This window comes from Entelurus aequoreus, linkage group LG09 (genome assembly GCF_033978785.1).
Source record: "Entelurus aequoreus isolate RoL-2023_Sb linkage group LG09, RoL_Eaeq_v1.1, whole genome shotgun sequence".
Lineage (NCBI taxonomy): Eukaryota > Metazoa > Chordata > Actinopteri > Syngnathiformes > Syngnathidae > Entelurus > Entelurus aequoreus.
This window is the reverse complement of record NC_084739.1, coordinates 65,652,662-65,670,879: the sequence shown is the minus strand read 5'-3', so window position 1 is coordinate 65,670,879 and position 18,218 is coordinate 65,652,662. Positions and strand designations below refer to the sequence as shown.

Sequence of the window (18,218 nt, the reverse complement as noted above, 5' to 3'; positions counted from 1 at the left end):
GTAAGACACACAAGAGTGTGTGTGTGTGTGTTCTTGTATTTCTGCCCTTCTTGAGACATAAAGAAGGAAAAGTAGCTTCCATATGAGGAGGTGTGAACAAGTGATGACATAAATCATGGTCCCAATAACATTGCATCTAATAGACAATGTCTCATTTGCACCCCTGCTGGTGACATCTATCAAAATGAGGGTGGTCCCAAAAAAGAGGGCTTTTTCAAATTGACTGTGTCGCTTTTAAAAGTGCTCCCCCTCTGGTCAACATATGAGATAACAAGTGTGTGTAAGAAATTGAAATGCGCCCCCTTTGGCCAAAATTAAATAAAAAAAATACATAAATATGTTTTGTATATAGAGACATACTGTAATAACTTGAAGTAAATAATGAAGATTAAAAACCAATTACCAACGAAAAATATACAAAATGAACTAAAAGCAGTCTTTTTCTCACAATGTGTCGACTTTTTTCTTATAAAACTGGAAACAATTCCTCATATTCTTTGTTTCTGTAATAGTGCAATATTTTCTGGTAAAATTATGCCTTTTTCTTGTGAAAGTCCAACTCATTTATCACAACAAGCTTATATTTGCATAATATGTATAAATTATTAATGTTGTAAATACACATCTTTATATATCTAGAAAGGGTGGTCCTAAAAAGGTAGGCATTTTTCGGAGGTCCCAAGAAGGTAAGAAACACAAGAGTGTGTGTGTGTGTGTAGAACAGACTGGAAAATATTCCGCCAAGCAGCAGCAATGCCAGTGGCGAGTGGTGCTAATAACGCGAGAGAGGTTACATAATGTAGGAATATAAGGGGAAGGCTACATTTGTGTTGTGAAGGTGCCCACAGCGCTACACGGGAGCAGCTAAACGGCCTTTGATCACGTGATCACGGGGTTTGATCAGACACCGCTCGCCCTCCAGCCCTCCACTGGGCATACACGGGCCGAGGCCATTCCTGCATGAGGTTTACGCTTAAGGTAAAGACCGGCGTAAACAAAAGGTGCGGGCTTTAAATCTCGCCCGCTGTTCTCTGAGGGCGCCGTTTACTTCCCCGCACTGGATGCTTGTTAAATAGCACCAGTCGAGACTATAAATCTAGAAATACTGACTCACTACTTTTATTTCTACTCATCCTTGCTTATTTGCAAGTCGCTTCTCAACCAGAACATTCTATTTAGAATATATTCCCGGACTGGTAAAATCATGGCATAAGAACGTCAAAAAAACAACAACTTCTAAAACAGGGGTCACCAAAGTGGTGCCCCCGTAAGGACCAGATGAGTAGCCCACTGGTCTGTTCTAAAAATAGCTCAAATAGCAGCACTTACCAGTGAGCTGCCTCTATTTTTTAAATTGTGTTTATTTACTAGCAAGCTGGTCTCTCACATTTTTAATTCTAAGAGAGACAAAACTCAAATAGAATTTGAAAATCCAAGGAAATATTTTAAAGACTTGGTCTTCACTTGTTTAAATAAATTCATTAATTGTTCTACTTTGTTTCTTATAACTTTCAGAAAGACAATTTTAGAGAAAAAGTACAACCTTAAAAATGATTTTAGGATTTTTAAACACACCTTTTAAATTCCTTCCTCTTCTTTCCTGACAATTGAAATCAATGTTCAAGTCAATTTATTTTTTCTATTGTAAAGAATAATAAATACATTTTAATTTAATTCTTCATTTTAGCTTCTGTTTTTTCGACAAAGAATATTTGTGAAATATTTCTTCAAACGTATTATTATTAAAATTCAAAAAAATTATTCTGGCAAATCTAGAAAATCTGCAGAATCAAATTGAAATCTTATTTCAAAGTCTTTTGAATTTCTTTTAAAACTTTTGTTCTGGAAAATCTAGAAGAAATAATGATTTGTCTTTGTTAGAAATATAGCTTGGTCCAATTTGTTATATATTCTAACAAAGTGTAGATTGGATTTGAACCTATTTAAAACATGTCATCAAAATTCTAAAATTAATCTTAATCAGGAAAAATTACTAATGATGTTCCATAAATTATTTTTTAAATTTTTTCAAAAAGATTCGAATCAGCTAGTTTTTCTCTTCTTTTTTTCGGTTGAATTTTGAATTTTAAAGAGTCGAAATTGAAGATAAACTATGTTTCAAAATGTAATTGTCATTTTTTTTGTGTTTTCTCCTCTTTTAAACCATTCAATTAAGTGTAAATATCAATAATTATTAATAATAACATAGAGTTAAAGGTAAATTGAGCAAATTGGCTATTTCTGGCAATTTATTTAAGTGTGTATCAAACTGGTAGCCCTTCGCATTAATCAGTACCCAAGAAGTAGCTCTTGGTTTCAAAAAGGATGTTTTCTTTGTCTTACATTGGCCAAAAATACAATACCATATTTTCCCGACCATAGGGCGCACCGGATTAAAAGGCGCATTGCCGATGAATGGTCTATTTTTGATCTTTTTCCATATATAAGACGGATTATAAGGCACATTAAAGGAGTCATATTATTATGATATTTTTCTAAATATAAAAGACTTCCTTGTGGTCTACATAACATGTTTATGGTTCTTTGCTCAAAATGTTGCATAGATGATGTTTTACACATCATCTTCAAGTCGCTTTCTGACCGTTTTATGGGCGGGTCTTATTTACGTGGCTCACCTTGGACAGCGTCTTCTCCCCGTCGTCTTTGTTGTAGCGGTGTAGCGTGCAAGGACGGGAGTGGAAGAAGTGTCAAAAGATGGCGCTGACTGTTTTATTTACTTCAATCAATAACAGAGCAGCATCTCCTCATCCGTGCCTCACTAGTGCGAAAACAACGCCCGAAATGTGTCCCGTGAATATACCGTCCGACCGGAACTCTCTAATAACTAAAGTTCCTTGGGTGAATAATGTAAACTCACTACACCGGTATGTTTTAATGCTTTCATGGCAAGTTTACTGACAGATATAAGTAAGAACTTTACACTACTTTATATTAGAAATGGCAACAGTGGAGGATGAATGTCACATAACAAGAAGATAGAGAAAAGGAAGAAGCTTATCGACTAAGGCAGGGGTGTCCAAACTTTTTCCACTGAGGGCCGTACACGGAAAAATTTAAGCATGCGGGGGCCATTTTGATATTTTTCTAACCTTAACAAAATATATGGATTTTTTTCCCCTAACGTTTAGGGCTCCCGGGGACCAGAAAGGGTCTCAGTCATTAACATGTAAAAAATAAGTCAAATTATTATTATTTTTTATTTAACGCTTACAGTAAATCTCTATATGAACTTCAGGTTGATATAAAGTAAAAAAAAAAAAAAAAAAAAATGTCATGCCTTTTCTGTCAAAGACAACTTTGTTTTTTATAGTAAAACTGAAATATGCAGTATTTAGTAATTAGAGCCCTAAAAGATCAATAATGCAGGACACCATTGATTTGAATTCTTTAATATTTTTGATTAATCACAGTGAAATGTTAAATAAAATCCTACTAAATATATTTGGGATCCAAAAGGTGCCCCACTCATAAAGTGATACATTTTTATTAGTTTTTTTTTACTTTTAACACTTAAATTACGAGATCAACTTCAGATATATCTGTCGATTTTACATTTGAACTATTATTTTGTTTGTATTATGCTCTTATGTCAAAGAAAACTTTGATGTTTTTTTATGGCAACCACACAATATATGCAATATTTTTCCACATAAAACATTTTAAAGTGATATTTTTTAAGTAATGATTCATTATAACATAGATTTTTAGTCTTTTTTTTTTTTTTAGCAATGGCAAAAAAAAGAAAAATAAACAAAGACAAAAGAAAAAAACAGCCTGCATGGCAGCTTTGTGTCAACATTGCAACTTTTTCTTGTTAGATTTCATCTCATTCCACTTTTTTTTAAATGTTTTTTAAATTTTTGCAATATTATCAATTTTGCAATTTTTGCAGAATGTGTGGCGGGCCGGTAAACATTTAGCTGTGGGCCACAAATGGCCCCCGGGCCGCACTTTGGACACCCCTGGACTAAGGCATCGGCACAAACTACAAAGGCGGACGCGCACAAATTTTCTGGACTAATGCAGATCCCAAAAACAGATCAGCAGGTACCAGAGGGTAAGAAAAGTGGCTTTTGCATAATATTACCAAACAAAACGCCAGATAATATGTCTTACCTTATACACACACCCTAATAATACTCCTATGTTGAAGCACAGTACAATCCATCAAGCGGTGTGGCTTCATAGCTTACCAAAGTCCTACTAAAAACATTTTGACAGATTTTTGAGCGCCGTGTGTAATGTTCTATATTCTCAATGGAACTGTGGAGGGGGGCGTGGTCTGCGGGCCTGCCGCAGAGCGGGGTGTGGAAGGACCGGCCTCGAAGCACAGCTGGCAGGTGATTGGATTACCCCGCTGGGGCTGATCATCCAATCACCTGCCATGCTTATTAGCAGCAGCCGAGACGAGACAAGTCAGTTGGAGTTGGAGTTTGAGCTAGAGGAGCCACACATGCGCACAAGACCACGCCGTAAGCGGAAGAGCAGTGTGCGCACAATAAAACATTGTTGCACCAGACTACCGGGCTCACGAGAGGATCTTTGTGGTCAGAAGAACCCACAGGAGGGCAACCTCCACAGGAACATTTAAAGTTTTGGTGTTGTTTACTGGCATCATCTTGCAGTCTACACGTATCTCTTATGTGTGACTGCCATCTACTGGTCACACTTATCATTACACCATGTACCAAATATAATAGCTTCGAGGTCGGTAAGCACAACCAGAATTATTCCGTACATTGGGCGCACCGGGTTATACGGCGCACTGTCGATTTTTCAAAAAATGAAAGGATTTTAAGTGCGCCTTATAGTCCGAAAAATGCGGTTATCACATTCTGAAAGTGGACATATTATAAATAATCTTCTTGGCAAAACACTTCCAGGTTAGTTGAAAATTCAGAGGAAAAAAATTGGTGGTTTTTGCTGTTTTTTCACTTTTTTCTTTACTTCCACAGCCTTACGGCCGTGTTTCTTGATATGCGGGACATGATAACCGCTAGCATGACATCGTTAGCACACATGCTAAGTGCTGCATTTTTTTTTAATGGAAGCATGCTAATGCTGTAGGCTAGCTCTGAAGCTCATTTTGTACGGTTACACCTCAAACTCGCCGATTCGGACGCTCAAAACGTCAAAACATCCGCGGGAATTTTCTAGTTTAACAGTACGAGTCACGTTATAAACATCACTTCCTCTGAAGGCAGCGTGCAGTCGCTGTGTGTGTGTGTGTGTGTGTGTGTGTGTGTGTGTGTGTGTGTGTGTGTGTGTGTGTGCGTGTGTGCGTGCGCGCCCACGCCAGGTAATTTCCTCATCGGATCATCTCGCTCAATACGTCAAACCTGCCAATCAAAGTCATCCAGGCTTACCGGGTTCCTCCTCATGGCTCCTCCCACCGCCCGCGCCGCCCCGGGCTGTCCCGCCATCTCAGCCAGGCGCTTGTAGGAGACCGTCTCCCCGGTCTTCACGTGGCTCAGGAGGACGTGCAGCACGCGGCTGGTGAAGGTATCTGCGGGGGGGGGGGGTCAAAAGTAGAATTGGGTCATTTTTTGTTCCATCTGACATCACATGGACCTTCTGGAGGAAAGTTCTGTGGTCAGGTGAAACAAAAATGGAGCTGTTTGGCCACAATACCCAGCAATATGTTTGGAGGAGAAAAGGTGAGGCCTTTAATCCCAGGAACACCACACCTACCGTCAAGCATGGTGGTGGTCGTATTATGCTCTGGGCCTGTTTTGCTGCTGCTGCTTTACAGAGAGTAAATGGGACAATGAAAAAGGAGGATTACCTCCAAATTCTTCAGGATAAGTTACAGTTTCTACAGAACACTCCAGACTGTGCTGTGAACACTTTGTCACAAGGGTCAAAAGAGCCGTTCAAAAGACTCGATTTGCCAACGTCACATGAAGTCTGGGCAAACTTGTCGTCAGTATGCGGCCAAATAGCCACTTTTTGTTTCATCTGACATCAAATGGACAAAGATAAGACCTTCTGGAGGAAAGTTCTGTGGTTGGATGAAACCAAAATTGAGCTGTTTGGCCACAAGACCCAATGAAAAAAGGGGATTACCTCCAAATTATTCGGGACAAGCTAAAATCATCAGCCCGGAGGTTGGGTCTTGGGCGCAGTTGGGTGTTCCAACTGGACAATGACCTCAAACACACGTCAAAAGTGGTAAAAGGAATGGCTAAATCAGGCTAGAATGAAGGTTTTAGAATGGTCCTTCCCAAAGTCCTGACTTAAACGTGTGGACAATGCTGAAGAAACAAGTCCATGTCAGAAAACAAACACATTTAGCTGAACTGCACCAATTTTGTCAAGAGGAGTGGTCAAAAATTCAAGCAGAAGCTTGTGGATGGCTACCAAAAGTGTCTTATTGCAGTGAAACTTGCCAAGGGACTTGTAATATTAAAGTTGCTGTATGTATACTTTTGACACTTTTTTTTTTTTTGTAAATAAATGCTTGTAATGCTTTCTTTTAGTTGACCTTGTACCAGTCGATCTGTGCCGTCATGAACCTCTACCTGATCCTACGCAAACTTCTAATCAATTCTTCAATCAATCCCTCTATTATAATTAGTCAGAGAAGGTTTGGAAAGGAAGCTAACACTACTAGCTGTGTTCACTTACCAGAGACAAAGTGTTCACAGCACAGTCTGGAGTGTTCTGTAGAAACTGAAACTTTTATTAGTAGATTAAAGTTCAAGTAGCAATGATTGTCGCGAAATTATTCTCTGCATTTGACCCGTCACCCTTGATCACACCCCTGGGAGGTGAGGGGAGCAGTGAGCAGCAGCGGTGGCCGCGCCTGGGAATAATTTTTCGGTGATTTAACCCCCAATTCCAACCCTTGATGCTGAGTGCCAAGCAGGGAGGTAATGGGTCGCATTTTTATAGTCTTTGGTATGACTCGGCCGGGGTTTGAACTCACGACCTACCGATTGAACTCTTATTTTTTTGTGATAGAGTGATTGGAGCACATACTTGTTGGTCACAAAAAACATTCATGAAGTTTGCTTCTCTGCTGGGTCAAAAGTATACATACAGCAATGTTAATATTTGCTTACATGTCCCTTGGCAAGTTTACCTGCAATAAGGCGCTGATTTAGCCATTCCTTTACCACTTTTGACGTGTGTTTGGGGTCATTGTCAACTGTGCCCAAGACCCAACCTCCGGGCTGATGATTTTAGCTTGTCCCGAATAATTTGGAGGTAATCCTCCTTTTTCATTGGGTATTGTGGCCAAACAGCTCAATTTTGGTTTCATCCGACCACAGAACTTTCCTCCAGAAGGTCTTATCTTTGGCCATTTGATGTCAGATGAAACAAAAAGTGGCTATTTGGCCGCATACTGACGTCAAGTTTGCCCAGACTTCATGTGACGTTGGCAATTCGAGTCTTTTGAACGGCTATTTTGACCCTTGTGACAAAGTGTTCACAGCACAGTCTGGAGTGTTCTATATAAACTGAAACTTTTATTAGTAGATTAAAGTTAAAGTACCAACGATTGTCACACACACACTCGAGTTGTGGCAAAATCATTCTCTGCATTTGACCCATCACTCATGATCACCCCCTGGGAACTGAGGGGAGCAGTGAGTAGCAGCGGTGACCGCGCCCGTGAATAATTTTTTGGTGATTTAACCCCCAATTCCAACCTTTGATGCTGAGTGCCAAGCAGGGAGGTAATGGCTCCCATTTTTATCGTCTTTGGTATGACTCCCAACCTACCGATCTCAGGGCGGACACTCTGTGCTCCAATCACTCTATCACAAAAAAAAAAAAGAGTTGTAGAAATTACTGGAAACTCAAGACAGCCATGACATTATGTTCTTTAGTGTATGCAAACTTTTGACCACGACTGTATATATTAAACAGCCCAATACATAGAAGTTTGACCTTAGAACCAGTAATAATACGGTACAGTAGCTGATGTGAGAAAATTATTACTATGGCAGGAAAAAAAAATAAAAAAAATCTAGGTTATGCATTGAAAGGTCACAGCTAAAATTAAAAAAGTTGGCTCCTTCATTTAAAAGGATTAAGAGAGGCCAAAAAGACGGCAAATCTGCTCCAGATTTTTAATAATAATCATTTGAATGTTGCATACCATTTGTGGCAGGCGGATGACTTTGAGGTTAATCAGACCAATTTGTCCTTTTAATTGCTTTCTATTCAGAGTAGATTCATTATATCATCTCCACTTAAATGGCGGAATTCTCCAAATCATCCGCAGCTTAACAGCTCTGATTTCATTAGCACTTTAGCGGTAGCTTTATCTTTTTTTTTTTTTCTTTCCCGTGGATTACCGGCCAGGCGTGTTTGTCCAGGCTGCCCGTCGATAAAGGAGAAGAAGAGGAGGCGTGCGGAAACCTTGAGACGCCGACGCCACTTTGCACGGCGCCGGAACAAAAAGTGGGGTGAACTCCTTCTAGTGTACACAAGTCGTCAGTGGGGAGAATTCAATTAGCGATCTCTCGCTGATGTGGTCTAACAGACACGACAAGTGAAATCCCTCCTAAATTGGCATTGTGTGAAAACATGTCACACCCCCCCCCCCCCCGTCTCACTTCCACGGAGTGAACGTCCCCGGGCTCCCCAGGCTCCCCTCGCTACCTCAGAGTCACTCTCCGCTACACAAAGCCACGCCAACGAGGCAATTTGCCTAAACTGGGGGGAATAAGTGTAAAACCTGAAGGGGATAGGTTTGATTGATGCGCACCCACGTGACTTCTTTGTCTCCAACGAGGCCCGTAGGTACGGTTTCATCATTTCTCAGGTAATAATCACGCTGTCAAGCAGATGAGGGGCTCCGACACACCACGAGGGTGGGGGGATACACCCCCAAAAATTTCCTTTATGCATTATTCTCCCTCACGCGAGTAAGTACAGTCGTGGTCAAAAGTTTACATACCCGAACCCTAACCATAACCCTTGGTTCTTTTATTAATTTATTATGGGTCTACTGGAAATGTGACCAAATGTGCTGGGTCAAAAGGAAACATACAGCAATGTTAATAATAGCTTACATGTCCCTTGGCAAGTTTGTATATATACGTGCCAGCAATCTGAGGGTGACTGGGGTTCAATCCCCACCTTCTACCATCCTAGTCACGTCCGTTGTGTCCTTGAGCAAGACACTTCACCCTTGCTCCTGATGGGCCTGGTTAGCGCCGTGCATGGCAGCTCCCGCCATCAGTGTGTGAATGTGGAAAATAGTGTCAAAGCGCTTTGAGTTCCTTAAAAAAAAGGTAGAAAAGCGCTATACAAGTACGACCCATTTACCATTTATATATATACTGTAGTAATAGACACCTTCATAACAATATGAAATATGTACAATATACACACTGCAAGTATATATACAGTATATAAAGTAGTAACAGACACCTTCATAACAATATGTACAATATACACACTGCAAATATATATATATATATAATGTAGTAACAGACACTTTCATAACAATATGTAATATGTACAATTTACACACTGCAAGTATATATATAATGTAGTACCGGACACCTTCATAACAATATGTAATATGTATAATATACACACTGCAAGTATATATACATATAATGTAGTAACAGACACCTTCATAACAATAAGTAATATGTACAATATACACACTGCAAGTATATATATAATGTAGTAACGGACACCTTCATAACAATATGTAATATGTACAATATACACACTGCAAGTATATATATAATGTAGTAACAGACACCTTCATAACAATATGTAATATGTACAATATACACACTGCAAGTATATATATAATGTAGTAACAGACACCTTCATAACAATATGTACAATATACACACTGCAAGTATATATATATATATATATATATATATATATATATATATATATATATATATATATATATATATATATATATATATATAATGTAGTAACAGACACCTTCATAACAATATGAAATATGTACAATATACACACTGCAAGTATATATATAATGTAGTAACAGACACCTTCATAACTATATGTAATATGTACAATATACACACTGCAACTAAATATATAATGTAGTAACAGACACCTTCATAACAATATGTACAATATACACACTGCAAGTATATATATATATATATATATATATATATATATATATATATATATATATATATATATATAATGTAGTAACAGACACCTTCATAGCAATATGTAATATGTACAATATACACACTGCAAGTATATATATAATGTAGTAACAGACACCTTCATAACAATATGTACAATATACACACTGCAAGTGTATATATATATATATATATATATATATATATATATATATATATATATATATATATATATATATATATATATATATATATATATATATATATATATATATAATGTAGTAACAGACACCTTCATAACAATATGAAATATGCACAATATACACACTGCAAGTATATATATAATGTAGTAACAGACACCTTCATAACAATATGTACTATGTACAATATATGCCATCATATTGCAGTCCACACGTATCTCTTATGTGGGACTGCCATCATATTGCAGTCTGCACGTATTTCTTATGTGTGACTGCCATCTACTGGTCACACTTATCATTACACCATGTACCAAATAAAATAGCTTCGAGGTCGGTAAGCACAACCAGAATCATTCCGTACATTAGGCGCATTGGGTTATAAGGCGCACTGTCGAGTTTTTTTAGAAAATCAAAGGGTTTTAAGGGCGCCTTCTAGTCCGAAAAATACGGTATCCCAAAAAATGCCACTCTTGCTGCCTTTGTTTACAGAATAGTCAAGGCAGTTACACTTTCCGTGTCTCGCCTGAAACCAAAAAAAAAAAATCCATGTGTGCTTACAGCCCGAGTAAAAACTAATTCCAGGCGGCTGCTTGTGCGTGAGGTTCAAGAAGTGACTTCGCTCCAGGGGACCCCCGCCATACTTCATAAAGGGACTAATACCGAGGTCAGGACCCTCTTTAGATCGGGTGCAGCCACGTCAATTGTTGGGATAAAAGTTGAGAGGAACCACTTCCATGTTTACGGACACGTCACAGGTCATTACCAGGTAATAGGGCCACACCGCCGGATCGAAGAGATCCAGTGATTATTGACTCCTGTGATTGATCTCCTCATTATTTTGGATATGAGAGCAATTTGGGCAAAGGCGGAGGAGGGGGGTAATAAAAGGGAATTCCATCAGCGACGCTAATGATGGATTCAGTGAGACGGCTGACAGTCACCTCAACCCATTTTTTTTGGGGGGGGGAGGATAAAAACCACAATGGTGGAAATGCAGCCGGCTCATTATCCTTTGTGAAGACTTCGACTCTCAGTCAAAGTGTATCCCCGGTCTGGAGGGATCCGCACTTTTGAAGGCTGATGATTCTCTGATTATTCGATATTCCGAAAACGTTCATTTCCCTAATTCCTCTCCACATCACAGGGGCGAGGGGGCCCGGCGAGTGTCTCATCTCGCCCCGCGCAGGGGGGGGGGAGGTTGGGGGCCCCCGCAGGAAGGCAAGTCATCTGGGCTTTGAAGAGCGCCCTGCCAGCCCCCTGCGCCGCTTACCGCCACTAAGATCCTCTCGTCTCTTACATACGGATGTATAATTAATGAGATACGAATATGCATCGTTTTAAGAACCCACGGTGGCGTCTGCGTTTTCCTGGAGGTGGTGGTAGGGAGCGTGGATGACACGCGCGCTCGCCACGGTGGAGCAAAGTTGCGTGTGATGTCGCCGCGCTGACAATCAGTCAAGACGCGGGGAGGGAAAGTGGCACCCGGGCGCTCTCCTTTCATGTCACCTCGGCTGCTCAGGTAATGTGGTGACAGCTAATATGAAAAGTGGCTTGTTTTGTCAGAAACGTGTAAATAAACATGGCAACACTTCAAGCGGAGGTCACGACTCCATGTTACATGACAAGCTCCCGCAAGATAGCGGAGCAAACAAAAGTAGCTTGTCGCCGATTGTAACGACTTGGTTCAACTTTGCAGGGGTCGGGTTTTTGTGCAGCCTCCTTGTCAGAATAATTGTATACAAGTTATCACACAACTTGTTTCCCCATGACTTCAGGTCGCCCTTTGATCTTATCAGGCAAAAGGCCTACCGCTTGTAAACCTCCAGTGTGTGCGATGGGATGCGACGTGGAGGTGTCGGTTTCTTTGATCTATTGGACAGCCACAGGAAGACCTTGTCATGACCCGAGATCTACAAAGCAGTTAGGGGGCAAACCTGACACGGCTGCAAACACCTTTTCTTTGAACTGTTTATGACCGAGTGCCGCAGCTGTTTATGACCTCCACCCTTAGAAGCAGCGGTGGCTATGTAATCAGAAAATGCCCAAATAAATGAGGAGGCGTGTGGAACCCTTTCCTCAGAGCGTGGGACGACACTGTACGAGGGTGCAGGTCGACGCACTCACCTCATGGGCTAAATTGAATCCTGTCTCTGGTTTGATTCCTTCCTTCTTGTCTCGTTTAATAGATAGTTCAGTGTTTGAACCTGACACTCGTATTTATGAATCAAGAAGGGGAAAAAAGCCTCTATTGTCCTTCGTCAAAAGACAAACGTCTTCCTCTCAGGAAATAAAAGTCACTGGTCAATCCCAAATTCCTTCGAATGACATATAATATATTGCCAAAAATATTTGGCAACCCATCCAAATGATGAGAATCAGGTGTCCTAATCACTTGGCCCGGTGCATAAAATCAAGCATTTGTGAAAGAATGGGCCGCTCTCAGTGATTTCCAGCATGGAACTGTCATAGGATGCCACCTGTGCAACAAATCCAGTCGTGAAATGTCCTCGCTCCTAAATATTACAAAGTCAACTTTATTATAAGAAAAGTGAAGAGTTTGGGAACAACAGCAACTTAGACACCAAGTGGTAGGCCATGTAAACTGACAGAGAGGGGTCAGCGGATGCTAAACGCATAGTGCAAAGAATTTCTGCACAGTCAGTTGCTCCGGAGCTACAAACTTCATGTGACCTCCCAATTAGCCCACGTACAGTACGCAGAGAGCTTCATGGAATGGGTTTCCATGGCCGAGCAGCTTTACGGACTGGTGACTGGAGGTGCAGCAGTTTGTATACAGGGAGAAGAGCCAGAAGGTGAGTACACAGCCCTGAGGAGTACCAGTGTTCGTGGTTCGACTGTCCGAGACAATCTTCCCCCACCCCGCCCAGAAAGGAATACACCCTCGTTGTTCTAAGCAGATAAGGTAAAAAGGGAGTACATCATACTCCCAATACACATTCCAACGCCTTCAAGGTAAAGCACAAGTTTACTGGCGGACATAAGATACAAGAACAAAGTGGGAAAATATTAGCTGCTTTAAACATGACTATGAATAAAGAAAGAACTCTTAAAAATTTAAGCATTCTCCACAACTTCTGGATCTGGAGACCAGCTGCTGGGTCTCTGCCACACCAGAGTCCGTTCGGAGAGACTGGAGGAAATGCGGGTGAAGAGACAGGGCTGCGGAGGTAGCGCCAGGGACGGACGAGCTTCAGAGTGTCTTGGCTGAATGAACAGGTATCAGACACCTCGGTCTCCTTGGACGTTTCTTCACTCTTCCATGCGAACTGGACACTGGCCGAGAGTTACTGGGCGGCCGAGGGTGGAGTCGACTCTCTTGGTTGCTTTGCTGGGTCTGCTCCGGTCCCTGGCCATGCTGCCCCCACCCCAGCAGACGATGGTGTGGAACACCGCAGAGGCCACCACAGTGTATATGTTTTTTTTGTTGCTGTTGTTTTACTTTTGTGGCTGTGTTTAGAAGTGGCTGGTTGCATCGGCTCTGCTCTTTTGATGTCCTTTGATGTATCACTCTTACACACGCTCTTGGTGATCTTTGGTCCTGGCAACCACCATCACCCATGACCTCAAGTGGGAGCCGACCATCATCAAGAAGGCCCAGCAGAGGATGTACTTCCTTAAATAACTTAAGGTGACGACCGAGATGCTGGTGCAGTTCTCCACAGCCATCATCGAGTCCATCCTCATCTCCTCCATCACCGTGTGGTTCCCCGGCGCCACAGTCCAGGACACGCATCGACTGCGGCGCATCGTACGTGCTGTTGAGAAGGTGATTGGCTGCAGGCTCCCATCCCGCCAGGACCTGTTCTCCTCCAGGACCAGGAGGCGTGTGGGTCGGACCACAGCTGACTCTTCTCACCCTGGACACAAACTATTCACCCCTCTCCCCTCAGGCAGGAGACTACGGTCCATCCAGACCCACACCTCCCGCCACCTGAACAGTTGTTTCCCCTCGGCCATCAGGCACATGAATAACAAGATCTGATAGCTCAGTTACAGCTCATGTTATTCTATTCTGTGTTATATGTGTTTTATGTTGCACCATTGCAACAAAGTAAAGCCGCTGCTCCTCCACATGGAGAGGAGCCAGATGAGATGGTTCGGGCATCTGCTCAGGATGCCACCCGAACGCCTCCCTAGGGAGGTGTTTCGGGCACGTTCGACCGGTAGGAGGCCACGGGGAAGACCCAGGACACGTTGGGAAGACTATCTCTACCGGCTGGCCTGGGAATGCCTCGGGATCCCTCAGGAGGAGCTGGAAGAAGTGGCTGGGGAGAGAAAAGTCTGGGCTTCCCTGCTTAGGCTGCTGCCCCCGCGACCCAACCTTGGATAAGCGGAAAGAGGTTACGCCTATACTGGCTCACCTGCACTGGCTTCCTGTGCACTTAAGATGTGACTTTAAGGTTTTACTACTTAAGTATAAAATACTACACGGTCTAGCTCCATCCTATCTTGCTGATTGTATTGTACCATATGTCCTGGCAAGAAATCTGTGTTCAAAGAACTCCGGCTTATTAGTGATTCCCAGAGCCCAAAAAAAGTATGCAGGCTATAGAGCGTTTTCTACTGGGGCTCCAGTACTCTGGAATGCCCTCCCGGTAACAGTTAGAAATGCTACCTCAGTTGAAGCATTTAAGTCCCATCTTAAAACTCATTTGTATACTCTAGCCTTTAAATAGACCCCCCTTTTAGACCAGTTGATCTGCCGTCTCTTTTCTTTTCTCCTCTGCCCCCCTCTCCCTTGTAGAGGGGGGGGGACACAGGTCCGGTGGCCATGGATGAAGTGCTGGCTGTCCAGAGTCGGGACTCGGGGTGGACCGCTCGCCTGTGCATCGGTTGGGGACATCTCTGCTCTGCTGACCCGTCTCCGCTCGGGATGGTCTCCTGCTGGCCCCACTATGGACTGGACTCTCACTATTATGTTAGATCCACTATGGACTGGACTCTCACTATTGTTAGATCCACTATGGACTGGACTCTCACACTATTATGTTAGATCCACTATGGACTGGACTCTCACACTATTATGTTAGATCCACTATGGACTGGACTCTCACTATTGTTAGATCCACTATGGACTGGACTCTCACACTATTATGTTAGATCCACTATGGACTGGACTCTCACACTATTATGTTAGATCCACTATGGACTGGACTCTCACTATTATGTTAGATCCACTATGGACTGGACTCTCACACTATTATGTTAGATCCACTATGGACTGGACTCTCGCTTTTATGTTAGATCCACTATGGACTGGACTCTCACACTATCATGTTAGATCCACTATGGACTGGACTCTCACACTATTATGTTAGATCCACTATGGACTGGACTCTCACACTATTATGTTAGATCCACTATGGACTGGACTCTCACACTATTATGTTAGATCCACTATGGACTGGACTCTCACACTATGATGTTAGATCCACTATGGACTGGACTCTCACACTATTATGTTAGATCCACTATGGACTTGACTCTCACTATTATGTTAGATCCACTATGGACTGGACTCTCACTATTATGTTAGATCCACTATGGACTGGACTCTCACACTATTATGTTAGATCCACTATGGACTGGACTCTCACACTATTATGTTAGATCCACTATGGACTGGACTCTCACTCTATTATGTTAGATCCACTATGGACTGGACTCTCACACTATTATGTTATTATTATATTTGAGACACTTGTGATTTAGGGCTATATAAATAAACAGTGATTGATTGATTGTTGTGCAGCACTTTGGAAACATTTTTGTTGTTTAAATGTGCTATATAAATAAAGTGGAAAGTAATTCTGTTTGTGTGCTATGGCTATGAGGTTTTTTTCCCCCTTGGCTTCAGTCTGGACCCCTCTCCAGGGGCCCAGGCTTAGACTGAATTATTTTTTTTCCCCTTCACCCCCTCCCCTCCCAGCGTTTACCTGTTTCTCACCTTTTTTGTAAAGGGATGCCAGAAGTTGGCCGACCCGTCAGCGATCCCGTTCTGTCTCCCCGTAATGTTTGTTTGAATAATCCCCTCTGGGATTATTCAAGTATTTCTGATTCTGATATTACATGACAAGGGCAGCGAGCTCCCGCAAGATAACGGAGCCAACAAAAGTTGCTTGTCGCCGATTGTAACGACCTGATTAAACTTTGCAGGAGAATTTTGTGCCGCCTCGTATTCATGAATCAAGAAGGGAAAAAAGCCTCTATTGTCCTTCCTCAAAAGACAAATACTCCCGACGCGAGCATTTAACATTTTTATTCACGCACAACCCGGCGGTTGCGACTACGGAGAGCAATCGGGCCCTAAACCCTGTATTTACCGAGCCCCAAAACAACAGGCGAGGGAGAGGAGGTGCAACGCGGCACAATCACCTATTCAGATCAGGTACTAATGAAGAATTCCATCTATCCTGAAATTTAATTAAAACCCCAAAGACTCCAGATGAGATGCGATTTGAAAAGAGCCCGGGGCTGGTACACAAGCACTTGGTGGCGAAGGGAATCGCGCTGAAAGGTGATATCGTAATTGGTCCTGATGTATTTCTGCATTGCCTTTGCGGGAGCGTGGGACTCTGGAGCGGTATGGCGGGGGTCTCCGCGGAGTACCTGCTCATTGGAAATGCCATCACTCAAGCACTGCGGGTCTGCATGAAATTACAGCCAAAGTGAGGCCTGATTGCAGGGGAAGGCAGACACAATTGTTAAATGCATATATTAGACTTTTTTCCCCTTCCGTGTTGCTGTGATTTGGTGTCTAAATGAGCGCTCTGGAACATTTCTAATGCCGGTGAACTTTGCGGGTTCAAAAATGAGTTGCCATTGTTTGTTTCCTCCACACAAGCATAATTAAACCCCCTTCTACTTTTTCATATTTTAGTGCTCTGCATCATTCACACACACAGCGTGAAAGGACACCATTTTTTAGAAAAAGCCTTCTGCTAATTTACAATAGCACGTACAAATATGGATAAAAAGACTACAGACATCACACATGGAACGGTTTAATAAGTACGAATTGTTTTAGTTATATTGTAAAACTTTCAAGCGTCACTTGGAGTGATGAATGGAGAATCCATACAAGCAGAAACATTACGGAACGACTAGAAGACGGAACGGCACTTGTACTTCCGGTTCAAAGCACTAAACGGAAGGAAAAACTATCGACATCGCTGCTTGTGTTTTATTAAAGCTAGCTCTCCAATCAGCTAAACAGACTTAAAAACTCCACGATGACGTTTGATGAATTTACTGAGGAATTTGTGAAACTGAAACTATACAAAAATAATTCCATTGTAAGTTAATACTACTAACAGAGTAGTAAATGTGTAAGCATATTAGCTAATGCTAAAACCAGCTTGATTACATTACGAAAGTACGTACAAATATGCATGGAAACACTCCTACAGACATCACACATGGGACGGTTTAATAAGTATGAATTGTTTTAGTTATATTGTAAAACATTCAAACGTTACTTGGAGTGATGAATGGAGAATCCATACGAGTAGAAACGCTACGGACGACTAGAAAACGGAACGGCACTTGTACTTTCGGTTCAAAGCACTAAACAGAAGGAATAACTATCGCTGCTTGTGTTTTATGAAAACTAGCTCTCCAATCAACTAAACAGACTTAAAAACTCTACGATAACGTTTTGATGAATTTACTGAGGAATTTGTGAAACTGAAACAAAACACAAAACATTCCATTGAAAGTCAATATTACTAACACAGACACTCGTAAACCTGTAAGCATATTAATTAATGCTAGTGCTAGTATGAATTATTTTAGTTGTATTGTAAAACTTTCAAACGTTACTTGGGAGTACAAGTAGAAACGCTACGGAACGACTAGAAGACGGAACGGCACT

The 18,218-nt window shown here is 41.7% G+C and overlaps 1 protein-coding gene across 11 annotated transcripts in view; it reads right to left on the bottom strand.

Moving 5' to 3' along the window:
* The window catches only part of mgmt (O-6-methylguanine-DNA methyltransferase), a 102,985-nt gene that overhangs the window by 17,551 nt on the left and 67,216 nt on the right, over window positions 1-18,218 (bottom strand). For all 11 annotated transcript variants that reach the window (XM_062057803.1, XM_062057799.1, XM_062057806.1 and 8 more), the window contains exon 4: window positions 5,388-5,527. In XM_062057803.1, coding sequence (XP_061913787.1) covers window positions 5,388-5,527 — 140 coding nt within the window. The remainder of the gene's footprint in view (window positions 1-5,387; window positions 5,528-18,218) is intronic.